The sequence below is a fragment of the Dermacentor silvarum genome, chromosome 8 (genome assembly GCF_013339745.2).
Source record: "Dermacentor silvarum isolate Dsil-2018 chromosome 8, BIME_Dsil_1.4, whole genome shotgun sequence".
NCBI lineage: Eukaryota > Metazoa > Arthropoda > Arachnida > Ixodida > Ixodidae > Dermacentor > Dermacentor silvarum.
In genome coordinates, this window is record NC_051161.1 from 78724738 (window position 1) to 78751261 (window position 26524).

At 48.6% G+C, this 26524-nt stretch overlaps 1 protein-coding gene across 1 annotated transcript in view; it reads right to left on the minus strand.

Moving 5' to 3' along the window:
- LOC119462223 (ABC transporter C family member 3-like) overlaps window positions 1-26524 on the minus strand; it is an 87774-nt gene that overhangs the window by 21314 nt on the left and 39936 nt on the right. Inside the window, exons 11-17 of the mRNA XM_049672894.1 lie at window positions 23564-23748; window positions 22197-22210; window positions 21390-21574; window positions 18126-18336; window positions 14699-15009; window positions 10860-11192; window positions 8992-9096 (exon numbers count right to left, since the gene is read on the minus strand). Of these exons, the coding sequence (XP_049528851.1) occupies window positions 8992-9096; window positions 10860-11192; window positions 14699-15009; window positions 18126-18336; window positions 21390-21574; window positions 22197-22210; window positions 23564-23748 (1344 nt within the window). The remainder of the gene's footprint in view (window positions 1-8991; window positions 9097-10859; window positions 11193-14698; window positions 15010-18125; window positions 18337-21389; window positions 21575-22196; window positions 22211-23563; window positions 23749-26524) is intronic.

Consider the following 26524-nt stretch of genomic DNA (forward strand, 5'->3'; position numbering starts at 1 on the left):
AATATCATTCAAGCAAATGTAGCGACAGACCGTATTCCTGAAGTCACGATTATTGAACACGTGTAGAGGTAACTCTGAGACTTTCGTTGCTTCGGCTATATGGAACATATGCCAATGTCGTTCAACTTTTCTCTGGTAGCTGCATGGCGAGGTCACCCATGAGCATGGCGGCATGACGACGGCTGTGTGACGCCATTGCATTGAAGATGAAGGACGAAGACGGAATAATATTGATGGAAAGACAGAGGTGGTATAACGACGGCGGCATGACGACAATGAGGTGTTGGTTCTTATGATTAGGCGTAAGTACAGCAGTGTGGTGACAATGACGTGAGGACAAAAAGATGACGACGACTGCATTGCGTGTCGTTGGCGTGTCGATGACAGTATTGCCACGGGTATGAGAGTAGCAAAAAGGGATAGGAAAGTTTTATTCATAAGATATATGCAGAGAGAGACGGCTGCAGGCAAGATGGCAGAAAAACAACACGAGCGCTACCGAGATTGTCGTCTTCACCGTCTTTCTGGCGCATTTTTTCATGCTCGGCATAGCACGTAACATAGAACCCCCGCCGTCGAGAGTGCCGTCTGGGCAGCTAAGGAGCAAGGATCGCGTCCGGCAACATAAGGCTTAAGGCGGGAGACGTGCACGATATCACTGGCGAACGCGGCAGATGATCGACTCTCCGATGAAGTGATCTCGTACGTGACGTCGGTGATCTGGCGTAGGACCTTGTAAGACCCGGAGTATCGGGAAAGAAGCTTTAACGACAAGCTAAGGTGGCGGCAAGGCGTTCAGAGGAAATCCAAAGAGCCCCGAAGAGTAATTAATGACTCTGTGATGGCTATCGTAGCGGGCCTTCTGGTACAGCTGGGAGGCATAAAGACGATCCCTTGCAACCTGGCGAGCCGTTGCCGCCCGAGAAGCTGCATCACGGGCGTAGTCGTTAACAGGGTGCGCAGGTGATGGTAAAAGAGTCTCGAAGGGCAATGTGGGATGGCGGCCAAACAAGAGATAAAAGGGGGGGGGGGAAGCCAGCGGTTTCAAGGCGTGACGAGTTGTAGGCAAATGTCACATAAGGCAAGGTACTGTCCCAATCACGGTGGTCTGAGGAAACGTACACGGAGAGCATTGTGGCCAGCGTGCGGCTGAGGCGCTCGGTAAGCCCATTGGTTTGCGAATGGTAGGCAGTGGTCAGCTTGTGACGGATTGAACACGAACGAAGAATGTCGTCGACGACTTTGGACAGAAAGGAGCGACCACGGTCGGTCAGCAGCTGTCGAGGAGCGCCGTTGTGAAGAATAACGTCGTAAAGCAGAAATTCCGCCATGTCAGTGGGACAGCTTGTCGGTAGTGCCCGCGTGATAGCGTATCGTGTCGCGTTGTCCGTAGCTACGGCAATCCACTTGTTCCCAGTCAGAGCCCTGGCTGGACTCACAAGCAGCAACGTATCGGCGCACAGAGCGCTGGAGGCCTGGCCAGAACAACCGTCGCCGAACGCGATCGTACGTGCGAGTTACTCCGAGATTTCCAGCGGTTCGGGCGTCATGAAGCTGTTCGAGGATAGTGGAACGGAGTGTTTCGGGAACAACCAGTAGAAGCTCTGGGCCATGGGAGCTGGTGTTGCGTCTGTATAAGATGCTGTCACGAAGCATGAATAATTGTAGGGATGGGGCACAGTCATGAGAGCGTAGACGGCGGATAATTGACCGCAAATTGGCATCGCTGAGCTGTTCGCTGCGTATGTCGGATAAATCGGATATCGCGAAGACACAGGCGTCCGACTCGTGCGCTGACAAGTCGGGAGGGTCCACTGGATGACGAGATAGGCACTCCGCATCCTGGTGCAGTCTGTCAGACTTGTATGTGACGTCAAAGCTTGCAGTTTCAGTGCCCAGCGACCAAGTCGTCCAGTCGGATCTTTCAGAGAAAACAACCAGCAAAGCGCATGGTGGTGTGCGATGACCGAAAAGGTGCGGCCGAACAAGTATGGTAGAAACTTTCTGACAGGCCAAACTAGTGCGAGGCACTCGCGCTCAGTGATCGAAAATTTGCACTCTGAAGAGTAAACAAGGCGAATGGCATAGGCGATGACGCGGTCACGCCCTTGTTGCTGCTGGGCGAGAACAGCGCCGATGCCATGTCCACTGGCGTCGGTACGAAGTTCAGTGGGGGCTGACGGGTCAAAATGGGCCAAGATGGGTGGTGACGTAAGTAACGTCGTGAGCGTGTGAAACACAGTGGCCTGTTCATGACTCCAAGAAAATGACGTTTCCTTCTTAAAGAAATGCGTGAGTGGACAGGCAACGTCGGCGAAGTTATTGACCAAACATCGAAAATAGAAGCACAAGCCGACAAAGCTCCGTGCGTCTTTAGTGGAACTTGGCATAGGGATGTCTTTGACAACACGAATTTTTTCTGGGTCAGGTTGCACGCCTTCAGCACTCACAAGGTGGCCAAGCACAGTGATTTCGTTGCAGCCAAAATGGTGTTCGGCAGAGTTGAGCTGAAGGCCTGCTCGCCTGAAAACTTCAAGAACTGCCGACAAGCGGCTAAGGTGACTGTCAAATGTCGATGAGAACACGATGACATCGTCAAGGTAACAGAGGCAAGTTGACCATTTGTATTCACGGAGGAGGGAGTCCATCATCCTTTCAAATGTGGCTGGGGCACTACACAATCCAAAGGTCATTACCTTAAACTGGTTAGGTCCATTGGGCGAAACAAATGCGGCCTTTTCACGGTCTTGATCATCGACGGAGATGTGCCAGTAGCGTGACCTCAGGTCGGTAGAAGAGAAGTAGGCAGAGCCGTGTAGACAGTCGAGAGCGTCATCGATCCACGGCAAAGGGTAGACGTCCTTGCGCGTGATACCTTGTTTATATGGCGGTAGTCGACGCACAAGCGCCAGCTGCCATCTTTCTTCTTGACTAGGCCGACCAGTGATACCCACGGACTGCATGAAGGTTCAATGACGTCCTTGGTGAGCATCTTGTCGACTTCACGCTGTATCACTTCTCACTCGGCATGGGACACGCGATAAGGACGTCGTCTGATTGGGCAGGCGTCCCCAATACTGATCTTATGAGTGACCACAGATGTCTGTCGCAAAGGACGGTCATTGAAGTCAAAGATGTCGCGCTAGGGCTTCAATATGTGCCGCATATCGGCTGTCTGTGATGGAAGGAGGTCAGACGCTATCATCTTGTCAATATCACCGTCGACGAGATTGTACAAGGAAGAGGAAGGGGCGGAGGACAAAGAAGCGTCGGTGACGAATGCAGAAACGGCACACTCATCGACAGCAGAAATGTGCGCTAGAGTCATGCCGCCTTTGATGAGATGGGTGCACCAGCAAAAGTTCGATATGGGTAGACGTGCGATTATCCGTAACTCTAATACGGGTGTGAGGAAGACCGATGTTTTTGCCGAATAAGACGTCAACCATCGCGGTCAAGATGTAATCGCCATCGGGAACGGGAGAAAGAGACCGGAATTTCACATACACAACGGCTTGAGGAGGTATACGAACGTAATCCACTGAGCACAAGCGCGGTTGCCGTGTAGTATAGGAGCGTCATGGTAGCACGGTAGATCTAGCTGAAGCAAGCCGGTTGCACAGTCAATAAGGGCAGAATGGGCAGACAGAAAATTCATACCGAGGATGAGGTCATGGGAGCATTTCGCGAGCACGGCAAGTAGTACGCTTGCGGATCGGTCAGAAACACTTATTCGCGCGGAGCACATCTTTAGCACGGGAAACGTTCCGCCATCGGCGACACGAATGAGCGGTACTGTGGGTGGTGTTAGAATCTTCTTAAGGCGACGACGAAGCTCCGAATTCATCACTGATATCTGAGCCCCCGCATCCACTAGAGCGACATGTGCGTCATTCAGTTTAACGTCTATCAGGTTCCGTCTGGTCTGAAGGTTTGGCAGGCGGGTCGTCGATGCAGCATCACCTCTGGGAGCTGCATCGTCTAGTTTTCCCGAGGGAGTCGTTCAATCGGCGACGTAGGGCGGCGGAATTGGGGTGAGCGAGTGATTGTCGACGCGACAACGGCGAAGGGGACTCGTGACCACGTGGGGATGGCGAACGACGATACGGCATGGAGGGAGCGCCGTCAGCGGTGGTTTGGGGATACTCGTGGTAGGGCTTAAATCGGCCATGATCCATGTCGGGGCGACGGTTGTTTCCATAGGGAGCCTGATACCAATACCACCGGCTGGTACAATGGCGGGCCACGTGTCCGTCTTCATTATTCTCAAACCACACCTTCGTGGTTCCTTTGAGGTAAAATAATATGTTTGCCAACAAGATCGTCTCATCCTAGTGATTATTCCTACTTGCACGCTCGTATAGAGGTAGCCAGACCTCGATGTCGACGTTGTCAGTCCCGCAGAATGTGCCTGGGTCTTACAGCTCAACCAGGACTACCGTTGTCGTTGCAGCCGCCTCGGTGGGCGCAGACACCTCTTCCGCCATCGTGGATAAAGCCAAGCGTCGGCCGCTGCGGAGCTCCGTTGTACCGTGTGGGTACCGCGCACCTTCCACCAAAATGCCACCGGGATGAGAGTAGCAAAAACGGATAGGAAAATTATATTTACAAGATATATACAGAGAGTCTTTGTGGTTCCTCTACAAAGGTTACTTCTTCATCCTCCTCTTCTACTTCCTGAGGTAGGACGCTCGCTACAACTTCTTCTGCATAGACAAAGTGGCGCATGTCTCAACGCGAGAGTCACAGGTGACATAGTCCTCAAAAGGCAAAGCGCTGTCTGTACCCAGTCTTTCAGACAATTACTTCGAGCCACTGCGTTCAGTGCTGTCATCAGTGTCATGCTCCTCGTCTTGATGATTAGCGTCTAGAGGTAAGTTTGCAGTGACGAAGCATGCTTTCTTCCAGCAGTTCGCTATCGTCGTTTTACTCACAGTCCACCAAGGCCCTGTGAGCATTTGTGCTGCCTGTCGCGCGTTGACTGGGCCAGGCTTCTGCATTCTCAGATTTAGCAGGACGCGCTGTACAAGCTGCTTCCTGTAGTGCACCTTTACATTTTTTTATGATGCCGTGATCAAGAGGCTGCAGAACTGACGTGCAGTTTAGCGGGAGAAATTCAACTTGGATGTGACTGACACGTGTGTCGACTAAGTGGGCCGAACAAGTAGGCACTTATAACAAGCACGTGGTTGCAGGGATAAGGCTGCAGCCATGGAGGAAGGAAGATATAGGAGGGAGCATTACATCACGCAGCCAGCCTTGGCCAGCGAACGCTTCGTGTAGCCATCAGTGGTGGCCAAATCATCTGGGAGTACTAAAACCTACCGCGTGCTCTCACGTGTCCTCCGTGCTCTGACGTTTTCATCACGTGTTGGGGCACCACAGTCGGTGACAATTGCGTTGCAGTATGCTACCTCCTATATTTTTCCTTTCTCCATAGCTGCAGCTGCCACTGCGGCTGTGGCTCCGTTTGGTTACGAAAATACGTACCTAGCCAACCAATCCCGTTCAAAGCTGAAGGGGTCCGACTGTTCGTCACCTGGTATGAAGCGCCGTTATCGGCGTAAAATAGTGGCCTCTGCGATGGGTGCCGGTGGCGTGCCGATGGCGGAACTTATCGCGAAGGCCACAGTAAAAGCTATGCTACAGAAAGTGCGGTTGTACTTGTGATCAATATGACGTGGGAGGCATTGGATGGTGTCACAAAATATGTTCGTGGGACTGAAATGCGCTCTGTAATATATTTCGGTAAAACTGAAATGCGTTAGCATTGGGTCCAATGGCGCTTCGGCGGGGGATTTAAAAAATTGTCGCAGTTTCACCCGAAAGGCGAAGCATCAATTGCGATAGCAAATTAGTAGAGTGCTATACGGAGTAAGGATAGTAGTTTTATCTGCTGTATAAACTTGGAGATGCAGCCGCACCAGCAACGCGCAGAACTGTTGTCGACGCCTTTGGTGTTTTGCCCGCGTTCGCACCGAGCGCGTGTGGCGTTGGTGACGGTTGCCGGTGCCTCTGGGGGCGGCTCGGAGGTTTTCGACGAGATCAGAATGGGACACTCGTCGAGCAGTGTCGGAAATCTTACCCACCCTCTCGCCTCGCAACGTTTTTATATAAATACGCATCTGGTGCCGCAGTTAAACGTTGCCTCCCCTCCCTCCTCTCGTCCCCCTATGGCCTTTCGCGCGATGGAAGAAGTCGCGTTTGCTCTCTGTATATGGTGATTGTAAAGGATGAAAGATACGCTTAATTCTGCAGCCCTTCAGGGAGCAGGGCGCAGAACGCGCGTTTGCTCTCAGACGTGCGTTCGCTCCCTGAAAGCCCGTGTCCCTCGCGCCCTTTCACTCGCACATACAGTGTCCGGAGCGCGGCGACAATTTCATCGCCGTTGACGTCATACGGAACCTCATGGCGATGGCGACGGCGACGCCGACAGCAGAAATGCGCTTTGGAGTGTCCATATAATTTCTATCGCAATAAAAAAAGTTCGTACAGCTGAATAGTTCGTTTAACTGACGTTCGTTCAAGTGGTATTTTACTGTATACAGCTCCGCGTCGCCGAGGCGCGGAGACACACTTTGCCTTATGAGTTTGCCTGCCGCGCCGCCTCCACAGGCATCGGCGGCAGTGACGGACACCGGGCGCGTTCGGCGCGAACGCGGGGAAACGCCGTCGGCGTCGGTAGCAGCTCTACGCGTCCCACTGCTTAAGCGAAGTGAAATTCTACGCTGGAATGATGAGCGGCAAGGGAACCAATGTGGAAGAAGGCGACGACGACGAACGCGGGAGCAATGCCACGAGCGCGTTCGCGCGGTTGCGCCGAGGTGAGCCAACGTGCCATCTGTGGAAGAAGACGACGACGCTCGAGGAAGAACCAAGTTAACGCTGATCGAACCAAGTTAAAGCTAAGATAGAACCAAGTTAAAGCTAAGAAGAAATAATCCCAGCCCTTCCACTGGGGTGGAGATGGAAGACCAGCGAAGCTGTACTATGGTGGGAATTATGTATTTATAATTATGACTATTAAGATGTGATGGTGCGATTCGTTATTCGAACTATTAAAGAATGAGAAATATATATGATGAAGTGGTTTTCATTTATTTAGTGACCACAGGGACCATGGCCTTATGGTCGCTATGGTACACTGCCATAGGGTCTACGGCAAAGGTTGGCACATTCTTCATGGACACGTCACCAACGCCGCGCGTTCGGTGCGAACGAGGGGAAAACGCCGCCGCTGTCGACAACAGTTGTGTGTGTTGTTTGCGTGACCGCACACAACCGCTGTCAAAACGATGACCACGTGACGGAACGGCTAAACCAAGGAGGCATAGGCTAAACGCTGTTGTCGACACTGTTAGGGGAGAGGCGGGTGAGAGCCCAGAGAGAGTCGGCGGCAATGGCGGCAGAAGCCGGCAGGGCTTCGCGCATGCACCGTAGAGGTACAGTGCCTAGAAAAATATATTCTAAGCCCTATAGTAGAGGGAGAGCGGGCACGCTCACGCACAGTCTAGGGTGCCTCGACGTCCTCCTCGCCCACCGCTCCCCTTCCACTGGGAAGTCGCGTTTGCTCTCCACCGTGCGTTCGCTCCCCGTGAAAGCGGGTGTCCCTCGCCTTGCGCGCTTTCGCACAAACAGCATATGGCCAATGAGCTTTTTTTCTATTGCCAGACGCGACCAACGAAGAGTGAGCCCTTAACAACTTCGCTGTAAAAGCCAAGGTAAAGCTAGGGAAAGGCCGCCAGCGTCGCTGTTTGCTGAGACTTCGCACCACTAGTGTGAAGCTGCCCCCATTTTTAACAGCGAAGCTGTTTAAGCCAGCCGTAATTTGTGGTGCGTATCAGGAAACTACCAAGAAATAAAATAAGAAGTGGTCGCAGTTTCACCTGAAAGGTGAAGCATAATTTGCGATAGCAAATTTGTAGAGATCTATACGGAGTAATGATAGTAGTTTTATCAGCTGTATTAACTTGGACATGCAGCAGCACCGGCCACACGCAGAACTTGTCGACGCGTCGGCGTTTTGCCCGCGTTCGCACAAAATGCGTGCGGCGTTAGTGACTGTTGTCGGAGCCTTTGACATAAATAGGCACTGGGTGCCGCAGCTAAACGTCGCCTCCCTTCCCTCCCCCTCTCCCCCACGGCCTTTCGCGCGTCGGAAGAAGACGCGTTTGCTCTACATATATGGTGATTGTAAAGGAGGAAAGAGACGCGTATACTTCTGCACCCCTTAAGGGAGCATGGCGCAGAACGCGCGTTTGTTCTCCGCCGTGGGTTCACTCGCCGTGAAAGCGCGCGTCCCTCGTGCCCTTTCGCTCACACATACAGCGTTCGGCGGCGCGCGGTGACGATTTCATCTCCATTGACGTCATACGGAACCTCAGGGCGACTGCGATGGCAACGGCGACGGCGAAGACGACGGCGACGCCGACGGCAGAAATCTGCTTTGGAGTGTCCATATAATTGCTATCGCAATAAAATATCTTGATGAGGCGGGATTCAAACCCGCGTACCCCCGATACCAAAGCGGGCGTCGTAACCACTATGCTATACAGCCACGCTTGCAGAACATGCATTTATGCGAACCATATGACGGCGTTCGAGCGTCGTCGTCTTCGTCCACAGCTGGCACCTTTGTACGCTCGTGCTCTACGAGGCGAAGAGGTTTTGCGCACTATGAGACTGAGAGAGAGCGAAAGACGCATTCCCGGAGCGGGTCTCCTGGAATGCGGTGTCGGCATTGGAACGCGGTGTTGGGGTTGCAAGCTGCGCTATGCAATACGCAGTGACGGCCATAAGTCCGAGACGCGCGAAAAGAAATTATCATCATTATCAGTAATAAGATTAAACGTTCGCGCGCACTTCTGGAAAATGCTGGGCTACGATCGCCCAGCTTCGCTGTTTCACGCGTTGCGCGGCCGAGTGCCAGGTTAAGCGTTTTTCTGCTTTTTTATGGCTGTAGGTTTAACGAAGTCTATCACACAGGCGCACCTTCTCCAAAGGTAACTCTGTATATTCCAGGGTCCTCTGGAAAGCAGCGTCTCCCGTCGCGTTCCAGAAGCCGCCAAGGAAGACCACCACCGTTGCAAATGGAACCTGCAAAAATGGCAACAAAAGCTGTTACTTCACCGCGAGAGGCACTGCTACGCCCTTGTTTAGCCTTTTAGATGTTCAGAAGGCATCGACCAGAATTCTAGATGCGAGTGAAGAGCCGAACGCTTCTATAAAGGTGTTTCCTGTGTTTTCTTTGTTGAAGGAGTGATGCGTTTGAAGGAATACAGTTGTTGCAGTGAGGACATTTAAGTAGCGCTTGTTGTTTCGTTGAGTAATTCCGCAGAGAACAGAACTAATTAACCAGTACATCTGTTGTGGTGCCGGACCCTTCTCCGGCAGCAGCCTTTCCTGCAGAGGGTGGCGGGAGAAGAAGTCTGTCCTGGCCGATCCCGAGCTCTCCGCCATACATATAAACCTTCACACCCCAATACTCCCACGCCACAGCAAGTGCAGGCAGTCACGGTGTTTCGCTTACACACATGTGACGTTGCGAAGCCACGTTTACAAAAAATCCTCACTCCACATTTGCATTGTCACCCATGTAATATTCATAACTCATAGATATTGAAAGCTACGATCTCAGCGAATGTTTTTTTTTCTTTTCTTTTTTAAGCCGTGGGCCCTTATCCTCCTTTTCGTTAATTTTTTTGCGCATGTTCCCTCAAGCGGTCGTTCACGCAACGTTCAGTTTGACCGATAAACAACTGGCCACAAGCGTGCAACAGGGATGGCATAGACAACACCCCTTTGGAGCACTTGACAAAGGGCTTCCCATGCCTAGTGCGGCAGACCCGTCTGCTCTCGCAGGAAACTCAAGCACACTGCTTCGAAAGCTTGTTGGGTGCAGAAAAAACAAGACGTATGCCATGATGGTTAGCAACCTTTTTAGGCTTGTCTGACTCTTTGTGCACATGGAGTATAACCTCCGGCCTCAACTTCGGTCGTTGGAACTCTGCTTTTGCCCTTCTAGCTCCTAGCTTTACTTTTTGCAACAGAGACTCGGCTATAGCATTGACGTACGACCGTGAAAGTGATACCAGCTGCCAGTTATTGCTCTAAGTTACTGGTTCACTTGTTAAAAACCAACTAGTACAACAATTAATTATTTTAGAACCACTCTGTAGATGAGGGAGGCAAGGTTCTGCGCACCAGAAATATGTTGTTCCTAATTATATGGCTGTGCCAACACCACCTAAATAGCACAAGGCCTGTTCACTCCGATCCATGACGTCATGCTACCTGGCCCGAAATTTCCATTGCCAAGGCTGGCCTGACGAAAGCGGTGATGTCAAGATCACTGTTGCTTACTCGGGAGCGTCTCCGCCAGATTCTATGGCAGTCGGGCTACGTATCATGACGTCATGGATTGTAGTGAACAGGACTTGTGCTATCTAGGTGGTGTTGGTTGTGCCGCCTGCAAGAACCTGCTATAGTACCGGAGTAAATCAGTTTAGAGCTGAAAGAATCAGTGAAGTCTGTCAATTCTTTTTTTTTTTTTGTCCTCTCCCGCTTTTTTTCTGTCCTTCCCCTCATGCACAGCGTGAACGCCCCTGGCGTTCACGCTGTGCTTGGGACGCATCCATACGCATGTCTGTGCGCTGCTTGAGCGGGTGTGTGACCGTACCCAAGCTGCACTTATTTTTTCCAGCAAACATCTAATGTAAGCTGCTGCACGTCCTATGCTCCTTCTCGTACCCTTTAATTTTGGCTGATCCTTAACTTCAGAATGCTCACTGTCCACAGTGAAAGTCGAACGCGGTAATAATACAGTTAAGCAGTGCTTGCTCCAGATTGTGGCAGCTTACCGTGAATGCCGACAGCAGGGACAGGCCAGCCATTGCAGCAGCACCTGGGTCGTCACGGGCCGGCGCCACAATTATAGCTACGGTGAGCACTATGACCACTAGGGCGCAGATGGTACTGATGAGGCGGCCTATAGCGAAGCAGTAAACAAACAGGTTGAATGACTCCAGGTATGTGTTTAACATTCGGCGGAACCGAGCGCAGAAACGTTCCATGACACCGTAGCAACGCATCAGGCCTACGCACTCGAGTGTCTCGGTCAGGTGCTGAAGCACTCGAGACAACTGGGTGCTTTCGTAGAGGCGTCCATACATCGTGGCACGTATCAGATAGCGCTGAAAAAAAAAAGAAAGAAAGCTCGCACACGAGGACAAGTAAAAAAAAAATATCCTAACAATAGTAATAGCCTTCTCCTGAAACATTTTTCTAACTAATTGAAGAACCCCGGCACATGAACCTCCGACCGCAAATATTTTTTTTCTAATCCCTTAAGTTTAAGTACAGTTAGAGGTAGTTGTCGCATCAATGCGGGGCTTATCTTCTCTCTTTCCGTCTCCGCTAGCCCGCTGAAAGCCCCGCAGAATCAATGGCAAGGGGGCAAGGCCCCGCCCAAAAATTCGGCCTTTTCGTCATTTCTTTTTTTGTTTGTTTGTTTGCTGGTTTGTTTGTTTGTTTGTTTGTTTGTTTGTTTGTTTGTTTGTTTGTTTGTTTGTTTGTTTGTTTGTTTGTTTGTTTGTTTGTTTGTATACGCTGCTACTTCCTGTTCAGGCTTGGGCGGCGCTCTCTCAACGCGACATGTGCGCCCCGGCTCCGTCGTGTCACGACGCGCTAGAGCTACGTCACCCCACAGGGACCAATCAGAGCACGGGGTTGTCAGTGCATGTGGCCGGCGAGAATGCTCGTCGCCGCACGCCACGGCGACCGCGGCATCTACGCTATGTACAATAACGCCGGTGCGACCTCGGAGGACAGGCGCCGCGGACGCAGCTACGCTCAACTGTCGAGTGTATGCCGGAAGTGCGAAGTTGAAATACTTTGTTGGTCTGTTTGAGATCGCAGAGTGGCGTATTTTTCATTTATTTAACACGAAATGAGCAATAATAGAGTTATTGAGAATGTTCTCCCGACCACGAAATACAGTACTTCTTGGGCCGCTTCTTGCCGCTTGCTACGTAGCTATCGACGGCATCACGAGGGAAAGAGCAAGCGTTGCTCTAGTGTTTTTGACAGGGTATTGTACATTCCCTCCTGCGTGCAGTGCAGTAATATTCGGCTCACACGTTCACATGTGCAACGGTTTGGCAACGTTTTCCTATTACCTCCAGAAAGTGTTCCAGGGTCAATTTAACCCTTTAAGGCCCAGTGATTCCAAATGTGATCATCAATTTTGTAGCTTAGTGGGCAACCCTTGGGTTAAAAAAGAAGGTTGTTCTTAAGCTACAACTCCTATTTACCCCTTGCTCGACATAATCTGGGAAGCTGGTAGACTCAACGAAGTGCTGTCACCTCTGAACGAAAAAATAAAAGAATCGCTTGCATCGTTCCCGCCATTCGCTGAGATTCCCTCTTCTTTTCACCGTGCAGAGGTACGACAATTATTTTATTTTTGTCTCGAACATTTGGACTTTGACTATTGGGTGTTATGCTATCCTTTCGCAGTAAATTTATTTGGCTAAAAGTATTTGCAGGTACTGAAGAACTTTGCAAATCTTGATGATTCCAAATGGAATCATTGGGACCTAGCGGCCCCGACTACTCACGCGATACATTTTCCATTGACGTTACCTCACGTGACTAAATCGCGTGTTTGTTCGCGCTCAAACGGCGTTTTCATGCCGTACTTCGGCATGTTTTGGGCGCGTGTTACCCGATTCATCATTATCGCGTCAGGAGCCTGTATTGTTGGTGGAGCCTTGGCTTGATTTTTGTGATTTTATGCTGTTGATATGATCTTATGCCGTGTAGATAATATTTTTTGGGGGAAAGTCCCTCCGTAATACGGAAACATTTTCTTTCGGAACAGATGGCGACAATCAGCACATGCGAGTTTTATGGGAAAAAGAAAGAAGTCCCGAAGCTTGAGCTGATACCTCGAGGTGACATTGATTCGTCCGATGAAAAAGAAGTCATCGCGCAAACAAGAAAAAATACAGAAGAATGTGCTCTTACTCCCGCATTCGGTGCGCGAAGTGTGGCACACACCTCTGCCTCAACAACAACAAAAAATAATAATAATAATTGCTTCAAAGAGTTCCATCTAAAATAGACTTTTCACGTATTGCTTGAAACGATGCATTTCAAGTCCACCAAGTCCCACTGATTCCATTTGAAATCATTACGTAAGTTTCGAATGAAAAGTGTGAGCAGAGATTTTTAAATTTTTTTAGCTACTGCGATCATGCACATCTCAAGTTGTAAAGACCATTTTTTTACATTGAACAGAATTAATTTGGGGCTGGAAGGGTTAAAGAAAGAAAGGTAATGATGGTAATTCCTATGCAAGGTAAGTCACTTTCTCTTTTAAAGCTACGTATTCTAGAGTTCTCTGGCCATTTATCCGAAGCAGAGTTGTGTGCGTTGTAGTGTTACTGCCACAAAGGAACTTAGCACTACGTTAGAGTTCATTTATTGTTCCTGAACTTGGCGTACTCATTTACTTGGCGAGTGGCATTATTTTATAGCAGAAAAATAAAAATAAAATGCTGCATAACCACGTGCTACATGCCTACAAAAGAAAAAAAAAAGCAAGCAAATTGCAGTAAGTATTTTTACTTTGTGAGAATGCCGGTAGACAAGAATGCCCCACGAAAGTAATTCAATAAACCACCGCTTAGGTGATGCCAAATCGTCCTTCCCTGGTTTTCAGAGAAATTGCACACACATAAGTAAAGGAATACCTCAACGATTACTTCAATGTTTTAAAGAATGTGCAAAATGTTCTGTTCCCAGGCCGTGCACATACCTTATATCTCACCGCTCAAACGAAGCGACTACACGCTCCTTCGTTTTCACCGTCTCAGCTCTCACCCTACACACTAGGTGCACTGAAAAGGTGGCCAGATCCGAGAGCCTTCAAAAACACCAGAAAATCTGAAATTATGTAGTTCTTTTTACCTCGCTAAATTGCTGTTGTAGACTAAATTATACATTTTACGAAGATACATTTACGCGTTGAGTGCATCGTATATTAATCGCTATAACGCAGTTGCGCGGCCGACGTTATTTCCATAAATATCCTGTAGGACTGTGCTCCAGATGAACTGTAGAACAGCTTCTAGCATGATCTATTGTGTATTGGAAATAACGAACCGCTAGGCAGCCATTGGAGGAAAGACAGTGGTACTTGGAGAGTCATGGTAGCACAGACTAGGAAGATCATATTCATGTGCAGCTCGGGAAGCCGCACCCCTAATCCGTTACAAGCACTCTACAGTTGCAATGAGTATTCCATAGTAATTCTTTTTTTTCTCCACAAACTACCCGACGCGCTCACGTTTCCGGGCCCGCCTCAGTTCTTTGGCGAAGCCGCATTATTCTGATTTGTAATGGCTATGCGCTATATAATGCTTTCTGAGCTGCCCATTCTTCGAACACTCTGAAAGACCGAAACGTCCTTGTAGGGCAGCAAAGTGTAAGGGTACCACTATCTCGACACGCTAATACTTGGTGGACATCACGTTTGCTTCATCGGCGCGTAATATTCAATTTATTTCAATTTATTACATGTTCCAAATGACATAAGGACTTCGTGCGTATTTCACAGAATTTTCGTACCCAACAGCAGCGCAGCGAGAGTTAAAAAAATGAGCCATCAAGAGACGGGTACTTTAGTTGAACTCACCATGCAAAATAGCAAAATAACCTCTGCACAAACGGTAAGGCCGAAGACGAAGGGCACCTGGGTCCCTATCACAGCGAGACGGGCGAACACGTACAAGAGGTTCTGCAGAAACTGCTTGAAGAACATAAATACACGAGTGTCGTTTATCTCCAGATCCGTGGCGAAACGATTGAAGATCCGGCCCCTCGGCGTAGCGTCGAAGAAAGAGAGCGCACTGCCGGCGACCCGCTCCAGCATGTCCGCGTGGAGCTTCAGGGAGCGGTGGTGATTGGCACGAGCCAACAGCGTGCCCCCGGCGAGCCTCAGGATAACTGTAGAAACGTACGAAAATGGCATGATCGTATGGAATGCGGCAATGAGAATTCGCGTATCATCGGGTCTGAATGACGGCTACTGGGCTACCGGATGATTTTGCAAAAGGCCACAGCTGTATAGAGCACTTAGACCCAACATATCTGTCTTCCCTGAAAAGCGTTGCGATCATGGGCGTCCGCAAGAGGGGCCAAAGGAAGGCAAATTCAAGCTTCCTCCGTGAATTTGTGCGCCCTTCTGCCTAAAGCCACTGGCTGATTTACAAGAAGCTTCTAATCATCAATTCGGAAGAAACCTATTTACCTTACCTGGCGTCGCTTCAAGGCACCGAGGATCAAGCAAGACCCTTCTAATTAGCTGATTCGTTTCGGGGTATACCGCCTCCACCTCCGTGAAGGTTATTAGATGACAGTACCCTCTCGGCATTGATATTTCGCTTTTATAATGTAAAGAAAGTTTTATTGCACTTAGAGTAAAAGGTGGGAGGGCTGGCAGTGCCGCTTCAATTAACGTTTTCTATTCTTTTTAGGCAAAACACACCCTGAGAACAACGCAAGAACATTTTTTTTTTTTTGGACGAGCAGGAAGAACTTACTCATATTATAATTAATATTCGGTATGTTGAACACCATGGAAAATGTTCTGCGGGCGCCCATGGTTGTGCATGGCGCGTGCTTCGTTATTATTAAATTTCTTTTGCTTACTGTGCGCGCTTTGAAGTCTTAACATTTTCCATTGTCTTAGTGGATTATCTGGCAGTCAACTAAGGGCGTGGAACATGGCTCGTGCAGGACAGAAGTCTGTAATTCACGATTGCATTCTTAACTAGAGCTACTGTAGCAATAAAATTCTGAGCGTTCATCGTCGATACACACGCCTGCGTAAGCTCATTGCGTGATAAAATGTTAATGTGTGGTCCCGTATTCACTTTAAGGGCTAATTCTAAACAAAACGGCAATATAAACGATGTCTCTCTCGATGGAGAAATTATGAATCACGCAGAAGGCAAATTCTGAAACTATAGTGGATCCCTTTCATCGCATCTTTCTACACCGAAGCTATATGTTTTACACAGCTTTACTATGAGAAATTGAATTAGTTCAATAGCGCACTTACGCCAGGAGGAGGAGGGTCTACTAGAGTGAGGATATATTCTGCACTCCAGCGCACCTGTGCGTGCGGATGATAAACGTGTGCACACGATGTATCTGTCCTTGATTAGTGGGCGCTCTGTCCGTTGCATCGGTCGCGTAGCGTGGGCTGCGACCGTAATCGACATCAGGGCAAGGCTGTTAAAAAAAAGCACCGCATATCCAGGGAGTGAATTATGATGAGCGGGCGAAGCACCGGCCGGGGGATCATTCGGGCAAAACGCCGGAAGAGTTCTCCATCTTCCGGAAGCTGGCTTACGGTTCCGGCTTCCGGAACCGGAAGACGGTGCGTGGCGTACATATACTATATATATATATATATATATATACATATATATATATATATATATATATATACTGTACATGTGTACAGTATATACAGCGCTTATATAGTCCTTGTGCACCGCAGGGCCCCTAGCTACGGACAAGAGAGAGAGAGAGCGCGCGTCGAGAAAGAGAGCACAGCTGCGCCTCTAGCGGGAGCGGCGATCACTAGCGTGGCTACGACAGCGCGACAAGGGACAAGGCTCGACCCTAAGGAGCTTTGCCCCTAAAAGTTACAGTGAGGTATGTTTCACTTCGTGAACGAGGGTGACGCACAAGCGTATGGACGCCGCGAACGTACAGCGAGGCGTTGAAGCACCAACGGAAAGGGCGCAAATGAGGTCGTGAACGTGCATTCATCTCCACGGTGCGACGGCTTGTGATGGTGGCGCTTGTGCAACGTCGACAAGAGCTTAGCTGTACATTCACTTTCACAGGGTGGAATGGAGGTGGAATTTTAGATGCGAAGCATCTTATGCTTGGGGCTATGTCACTCCCTATCTCCCTCCCTCCGCCGTGCGGCGTCCGCTTCCAGTTACGCTTCCGGTTCCACTTCCGCTTTCACCTGCGGTTCCGGAAGCCAGCTTCCGGCTTCCGGAGAACGCTTCCGGCGTTTTGCCCGAATGATCCCCAGGTGCTTCGCCCACTCATCATCATTCACTTCGTCCTCTCATTCTCCTCCCGCAACGCCACGATGAGTGCCACGGACAGCGCCAGCGTCAACGCCAGTGTCAGCGCCGTGGACAGCGCCGCGGAGAAGAGGGCTCGAGCCGCTGCCACGAAACGGCAGCGGCGACAGGCCGATTTGAAAACTAATGGGAACTTGAGTCGACCCCATGGCTGCTTCGCATAGTACTCAGGGTTCCCCTACGGGAAGATGGTGTAATTTTTTTTCGTTTGATTTTCTTTTTTTCGTTCTGGCATACACCAAGTACCCACGTGACCGCGATCGCTGCGGCAACGGAGACATGGAAACAAATTGACATTGTTAAGGAAATAGAGAAAGAGAGAGATTGGAGGAGAAGTAGGAAAAGCAGGAATGAAAGGCATGGAAATGGGGTGGGAAAAGAGGTTAACCGTAAGATATTCTCGTTTGCTGCCCTGCACAGGGAGAAGGGTAAGGGGAAATGAAACATGGAAACAATAGCGGAGAGATAAAGCAAAGGGACGAAAAAAAAATAGAGCAATAAGTACCTCGCACGTTCCTACAACGAGGAATACGAGGAGGAGAAAAGGTTATGGTAGCTGTAGGAAAGAAGTTCATGAAAGTGAGCGCCGAGAAATCGTACTAGGAAGGCGATCAAGAAAGCCCAGCCCCGGGCAGAGTTCGCAAAGCTTTTTGTTCGACCAAGCCAGTATACTGTCGCCGTGCGCAGAGATTTTCTTAAATCTGTATATTGCGACGATTCAAGTATCCGATCCGGAAACCCTTTTGGTACGCCACCTTTGTCACCTTATCTGTATAGCAAATATATGCGAACATTGCAGAAAAAAAGACGCAGAAATAAAGAAGCATTTTTTTCAATATTTTTACACATGCATCATTAGGCACTGGATCGTATCGGTACTTGAGCTTCGTACTAATTTTGACTGGCCCCATTTGTGTATAAAGTTCAGTCGTTCAACCTAAACTGACTTACCATCTCCAATGCAAAACACGGCGAGCCAACGAATAATGCTCCGGCCTGAGTGCGTTGTGTTTGCGGTGTCGCTTATCATCGTCGCCGCCCACGCCTTAATGCAAAGCATTTGACAGGCCACAAATACGGCACTCGCTGCCAGGGATAACAGTGCCACCGGTGCGCATGCACCAGAGTACTTGAAGTACGCTCGCACGATTTCAAAGAATCCCTGAAAGAAACGCAGACCATAAGTTGTAAAGGTTACACAAGACCCTCATTACGACTGTGCTAACACAGTGATGGAGCTGCTTAAGTAACTATGGAACTAACATAATTTAAATTGCCTACATTCACACGTTGCTACTGCTCAGATAGTCATGTCCACCGACATTTAATCATTCACCAACCCACTCATGGGACGTACCGTCACAAATCATCGGCTCTGAATGTGTTGCAGAAGTATTCTGCGCTCTTTTGAAGCTCATTTTTTTTTCATTCTATTTGCATTTTCCGCTTTACGTTACTTGTCCAGTTCTGAACGCGTGTTCACCGGCGTTCAATTGCCGGCCCACTGACGTCTATAATGAAAGTCTCAAAACTGATTAAGCCCCACAAAGCTTCACCCCTAAGCTCGTGCATGCAGGTGTAGCTTTATTATTTCTTTTCGTTAAAGCGAATATCCTAATTGGCAAGACCAAAAAAGATTTCTTTAGAATTACACCAGTTGCTACCTGCTGTTTTTTTTTTATCTGTGCGCCTATTTGGAAGAAGAGGCATCAACAAGAGTGTTGAATATTTTTGGTTTGAGCGACACAACGCTACCTAAATTGTGTCGCTTTGAAATAGTACTTCCGTTACATTTGTTTTATGTTAATGCATGCATGATTGCCTTGACACGTAAGGGGGGTTTTCTTTAGAGCGCAGCTCTTAGGCGCTCGTTCGTGCGGCGAGCGTTGGCGTTCCCGACGTAACCGAGCGAACGAGCACAGCGAAAGATGAAAGCGAACGCGGCGGGTACCGGGTGAGGAAAATAGCGGAGAGAGCAGATAGGTGCGAGTAGGAAAGTGGAGAGGAGAGTGCAGCGGAACCGTGTAGTAAGCAGTTTGTATGGAAAGGGAAAGGTTGGCGCTATCTTCTGCAGCCCTTGAGGGAGCACGGCTCAGCGCCGACAGGGAGGGGAAAGTGGGAGAGAAAGGGCAACCATGAGGCCTGAAGCGGTGGAGGGTATGGCGATAGGGCGAGGAGGAAAGTGGAGTGCCGGCGACATGCTCTTCGAATCCACTGCGCATGCGCTACTTTGCCTGCGGTGCCGCCGCTAGAGAATTCTCTCCGCGCGAGCCACGCGTTCCTGTGTTCACGCTTTCTTCCTGAACAATGAGCGAAGCAACCGGTGGAAACTCTTCGTCTTCCGCTGCTGCTAAACGAGCTGCCCGACCAGAGGCTCTGCGCCGCCGCCGAGAGCACCCTGCGTTCAGAATCAAATTATTTGCCATAATATATCGCGAATTCAAAACACCTTAACAGCTGCGTTCAAAATTCGCATCAGGGAGTATCGTAATTGGCGGTGAAATTTTTCTAATAGCGGTACTCTACCTGAGCAGCTCATCATGCCTGAGGGCAATGCAGGGGCACCAGTAAAACAATGGCTGCCTATATTTACACAATGATGAAGATTATTTCTATTGACATCCTCTTCGAAACGTGGTGGCGACAAATAGTCACCTAGCCTGATTTAGCTAGTCACGTGATAGATACATGCATCCTTTTTAGCCGGATGGCGATGTTGCACAACCGCCCACCATGGTTCTGTGTGGCGCTGGCTAACACTCCTAGGGCTAGATCTAGTATACATAAATACCCAAGTTAGTGAACGAATTGATGGCCGTCGCCGTAGCACAATGAGTACTGCAACGCGTCGCGAGCGCGGGCCCGCACGGCTGTATGTTGAAAGCCATCTGCGGCGCGGGCAGAGTCCGCCCTTCCTGTGTTTTCGCGGCTAAGATCGCGTTGATGCGAGTGCCGGCTCAAAGCTAAATTCGCTGGCTGCTGCTGCCGCACTGACTGACTCCAGCGTTTTGACATCGAGTTTCCGCGGTCATCGGGCGAGAAGCGCTCATGTTTGCTTTTGCGCGCGTGACACCATGCTTGTTAATTTAATTAGTGTGCCTATGTTTACAAGTTTATACGGCCGATAAAACTACTACCCTTACTTTGTATAGCTGTCCACTAATTTCCTATCGCTACAGACGCTTCACCTTTCGGGCGAAACTGCGCCTTTTATGCTCTATATATCATACTTATAGTTTAAATAATATTACTAATACAATATGCCTTGACCCCTGCCTCACGCAATGTGAGCAGTGTTCATTAGTCTGGCAACACGTGTACTGATTATCGTCCTTTACAAAACAGCAAACGTCGGGGAGACATGGGGTTTCACCCAATTCTGAAAAAGCATGCTCTGGCTACAAAAATGAGGGGTGCTTGTCATTTACCCGAAAGCCAAGAACCCTACCTATAATTAATTAAAATGATTGTAATAATGAGGCAATAAGAGACCTGGTACTGTTTTTAATATTTTCCTCAGTAAGTGATAGATAATTTCGTAACTAATCCTATGGCAGTACATTTCCAAAAGTGGTCAGGTATTAGAAACAAGGGCAAGAGAAAAGTTTGCTTCTTCACGCAAGCACAAGCGAAAACTTTCGAAGTGGCAGAGTCTAGAGTGACAAAATAGTTAGTAAATGCACTTTAATTTCGACTGCTTCAAATAACTTTTCCAAGAAGAACAAACAAATAAAGCTTCATTGTACAGTCGAGAGCAAAAGTCTAGAGACCACAGCACTAGCAAAAAAAAAAAAAAGGAAAATTATTTCTTCTAGCCCAGTCGCGAAACTCTGAAATTGTCCTAATGTATTATGCTGTTCAAAAAGGCGCACCTAGACAGCACCACTTGATTTCAACCTTTATTTCTGGGCTGCCAAGAAATAAAATATTTAGCAGCACCTCTGATCCCCAGACTTCTGCACTCGACTGCACGTGCCCAAGTATATGTCCACATTTTCTGCCTTTGCTAATTGTTTCCCACCATGGATTCAGTGTTATATGTACGGCGCCACCATAAAAGCAGCGTTTGAAACTCATAGAAGCTAAAAGCGTAGATTTGCCATCCGCCGAGTCAGTGTAGATAATACCTACACCATAACGCTTTCAGATTGTAACCGTGATACCTTGGGTTTGCAAGCAACCCTGCTTGACTAAGCAGAATTAGAACTTAGTTACCTTGCTTGACATTCCTTCTTCTTTGATGACGTTCATTTGCTCCCCGCTTTCTTCTAAATGTTCTTCGCTGTGCCTATAAAGGCAATGCGTTAGTGACAAATTCACTTTTTCAACGAGAAAATGTTGGAAATAAGAAAATTTCAGAATGTGCAGCCACATGATTGCCGGCACGGGGTTTGTGAATGCTGCATTACGCGTTTATGATAGTGAAGCCAGCGAACATCACGTAAGCTCATATGAAGCCATCAGCTTAAATGTTTTGCCACTCCTTTTTCATATATGTAATGCAAATGACAAGTATTAGGAAATGGTTCGAGCACACTGTTATGCCAGTCAGAAATCGATTTCTGTCGATAAATTTGCATGCGACATCAGAAACTGCTAGACCTACGACTGACGGGTCTTCTAACTGAACACCTAAGAAGCATGAGGATCGCTATAAGAGCGCGGCCGTGGCTAACAGCATTGTTAAGACAAAACACCCTGATCTTAATAAGCAAGTTCGATAACTCATTACCAACTTCAGCCTCCGATGACACATTCCACTTGGCTTATTTTTAAAGCGAAGCTTTCTTCACCTTTTCTTTCGACTTTCCCGCAGTTTCTGTTAGGTGCAGCTGCTGCTATACTGCTAGTTGGATGTTGTCTTGCTGAATAGCTTATACACAGGGACGCCACTGTTATCGTTATACCCCTACTTTTGATCATTCTTGCGTTGTCATGTCATCATGGTCATTCGACCATCGTCTTTCTGTCGTAGCGATTCCACTGTCGTCGTTTCATTGTCATCATGCCCACAGCTTGTACTTTGAGAAGTTGATCTAGGCGCGAAAAAATGTGCTAGGCGGTCAACATCATCCAGTAGCGGCAAGGATCATCATCAGGTTGTCGTGATGCCATCGTTGTCACACCGTCGTTGATATACATTGGTCGTCATTAAGCGCCGACATACGTTTGTCTTCATACAGTGTTGCATACTTCGCCAGTTCTAGACATAGTGCAAACACCGGATATAATTTATATTGAGACATCCCCAGCGGCAGGCGATGCATACGTACGTAAGAGCGGACGTGAGCCCCAACGCCAACACGGCGCCGTCTATGTCGTCTTTCCATCGCCTTCGTGCCATTGTGATCATTCATTAGTTGCCATCTCGTCGTCATATTTCCGTCGTGTTCACTCTGGCTTGTTACTCTGTTGTGATTTCGTTGTACTCAATCCTCTTTCTTCAAGCCGTCATCGCCATCCCGTCATCGCCATCCCGTCCTTAGCAATGCGCTGTCCTGCCATTGTCGTATTTGCATCATTGTCACAGAGTCGCTGTCATGCCATCACTCGTTCAACTTCGTCGTTCTCGTACCATCGGCATTCGTTTCAACTTCGGCATCACGTTCTCCTCACACCGTCGTCGTCACTTCCACGTCGTCATCCTGCGATTGTCATTTCATGGTCACATCATTTCTGCCATTTTGTCATCATCATGTCATTAACGTCATTGCAGCAGTGTCCTACCACGTGGCCGTTTCATATTTGTTGTTACGTCGTCGTGACATCATCTGCACCACGTGGTCGTCCCGCCATCATCCTGACACTGCCGTCGTCACTCTAGCACCGTCATCCAATGCTTGTTTTGCCGTTCTCGTTACATCATTGTTATTCTGTCGTCGTTATACCATTGCCCCATTCTATCACCGTCATGCAGTCTTCATTCCGCCGTGGTCGTTCTATCGATGTCGACGGCATCGATAGCGTGATGGCGCGGATTCCATTCCGCCCAGCACGACAAAATTTTTAAAGGACTTTGATGTAATTGAAAAAGGGTAAATCGATGCCGTCGGCATCAGAACTGGTTTTGGCACGTAATATCCAAGAAAGAGGAAGATGTCTTTCTGTTGTAGTGAATCCAGTGGCGGCATGTCAATGTGGCCGTTTCGTCGTCATAGGGTCATCTTCATGTAACCTTGGTTGTTTCATCGTTGACATGCGTGGCATGTGCATGATCGACCACAACATCTGTATGATAAGCAAGGTGGTTCCCAGTGAAAAAGCGTCCATCTGGGTCGTGTGACCTCCACTTGCAAGTTCTCGGTAAGAAGGAACAGAGTCGTTTACAAACACCAATGAAAGCTTCGCTCGAACCAATGCTCACTACTTCCTATTGTGCGCCAACTTACTTCAAGCTGTTTGTGCGCTCCGGCAGACGCTTTGAAGTCGGGTTTTCAAATAATTCCGCAGGTGCATCGGGGTGGTCTTTCAATTCTTTGAAATCACGAAACGTGATTCCTTTCTTCGCGTGCATTAACACCCATTGGTTTGGAGATAAGGGCAGGCTTAAGTTGTTCGTAACCAGGACTCGTGTCTGCAAAAGTGTCAAAAAGTACAGGGAGTTTTATTAGATAGTAAGTTTCTTTCATTCTGTTCAGTTTAACCGCTACAACACAATGTGGGCAAGCCCAAGAAAATCATCGAAATGTTCACCGAAAAGGAACAACTAGTATTTAGTGAGCAGATCCCAATAAAAGCGTGGAAGCAAAAAGTTGGTGTTAAAGCATACCAGATAAAAAAATTCAAAACAAACAATACTACCCATTGAAAACATATCTGATAACTTTTATCACGTGCATACTTTGCACGTGCCAAATTTGCATGTGCGTGCCTTGTGACGTAATTACGCTGTAACTCTTGTGCCATCTTTCTATCACCCACGTGAACCATCCCTGACGTGTATTAACGGGATAGCGTTAAGGGCCCCGTGTCGCAGAAAATCCGGCGTCGGCGTCGGCGTAAGCATCGCCGTCTGGGGGAAATAATCATGCCGAACCGCATCATCCCCAACCACCCCGACCGGGCGGGCCCTTCGCGTGGCGCAAAGCGTTAGCGAACAAAAATTGAATTTCTCAAAGTAAAATCCCTCAGAAAAATTGTATCATCTACTACGTATCATCCAAAACGCCAAAGACCTCAAAGATCACTCATTGGCCTGGTTCCCGGCGCACCTTGGAAACATTGAAGGTGCCTCGCTCAACCCCAACGAGGAGGCACACTCGGCTGCACGAGGTTTGACTGACCGTGCGCCGGGTAATGCGTCCTCTCTAGGGCGGCCCGAGCCTCTCTGCTCGTAGAACGAGATATGCAAACACAATTACCTATCAAGAAGACTTCTGCCTCTGCCGCACTCCTCACTGTGCAGGGCCCAGGCAGTGACTCTCAGACTTCTACAAACCAGCACTTACCCAAGCCCTGCAGCACTGCACACAATGTACCCCGAACGGTTCCCAAGCCCGGACTGCCCCCTGTGTGGTGGTTATGCGGACTTCGAGCATGTCCTGTGGGGCTGCGCATCTGCCGGTCCCCCTTTCACCCAAGAGAAAATGATGATGCTTATTAAGGCCCAGGATCAGACCTCTCAAATCCTGGCAGTCCAGAGGGCCCGCGAGAGGGCCATCAGGTTTGACCTGATGGTCCCCGAGTGGGCCTAGCCAGGTGACGTCGAGTTTACTCGCGTCTATTGTGGACCCAAAAAAGTTCACTCACGCACTCACTCACTCACTCACTCACTCACTCACTCACTCACTCACTCACTCACTCACTCACTCACTCACTCACTCACTCACTCACTCACTCACTCACTACGACTTAACCACAACCTACAGGCGTGATCCAAATTTTGATCGGGCCCCATGTCGCAGAAAATACGGTGTCGGTGTCGGCGTCAACGGCGTCCATGCAATAACGCTATCGCGTTGCACTCTTAAAGGCGAAGCTTAAGCGTACTCCAATTTCTTTCTTTGTGGTCCGCAATAACAAAACACTAGCTGCATTGAAGGCTTAACATTCGTGTTTCAAGGCTCATGAGCCCTATGCTTACCCTGCGTGATTTTTAAAAGCATCGGGACTGATTAAAAAACAACAGTTGCTGTTAATTGCCATCCACGTGCTTGTGCGGTCAGATTTTGTTCATATCTTATCCTCTTGTCTCAATTTTTTCTGCCCTTACCCCGATTCCAACGGCCGAGTGGCCAACAGGACAGCTAGTCTTGTTAACCTCTCTGCATTTTATCTCTTATTTTCTCTCATTCCGTGAGCCGTTAATTTACCAATTTCAAAAATCTGTACTATTAAGGTTATATTGCGACAAAGTGTACTTTCGAGCTCCAGCTGCTGGCATTAATTAAAAGAATAGTTTGGTATAAACTCTATCTCGTTGCTAATAAAAATGCAAATATTCATGCAAAGTAGAAAACTTGGGCGGCACCGAATAATCGATGCACATCGACGTCGATGAGACTAGCATTGAAGCAATGAAGTGACACGCCATATTGCCACCGCCATAAAGCGTGATGTATTAGGCGTGTATGCATCTGGGCTGCTTTCTCGCGCTTACCACGAGACACGCCATGCGGCGTTTCATGTAGGCTCCCTACGCCATGCAATCTCGTGGACATGCAATCAGGACATGCAATCTGGTGGCGCCGCCGTGAAGTAAGTGCGTGGCGCATGCGTAAATATATATTCGCACTAAACTGTCTCAATATATGTGACGCTGATTTGATTAGGCCAAGCACAAGAAATTTTTTAAGGACTTTGATGCCCTTGAAAAAATGGCACATACTCAGTAGTACATACCCAGTGAGCCAAGTTGGTGACAATGCGGTTCATTAAAGAGTTGCACATACCTAGTGCATGCGCAAACCAAGTAGCCCAAGATGGTGCGAACGAGGTTAATTGAAGATCAACACATACCCAACGCCACGTACTCATGATCCAAGTTGGCTGGACGGCTTGTTTCGAATCCGGTTGCCTCAGCACAGCAGGTCGATGCTATACCCACTAGACCATAGAATAACCAGTAACCCAAGTTGGCCAGAAACTGGTTACAGGCATAGATGGACAGATAGATAGATAGATAGATAGATAGATAGATAGATAGATAGATAGATAGATAGATGGCGCAGGAAAGTGCGTGGAGAACCCTAAAAAAGTTAATCGCATTAAAGATTCCAACAGAACCCATCCCATGATGACTGTCGACAGTTATGTAATTAGCACTGACGCAATGTATCGCCACACCACTATGCGATCGCCGAAATGCGCAATGCATATAGTCAGTATGCAGCCGGGCTACTCTCTCGCGC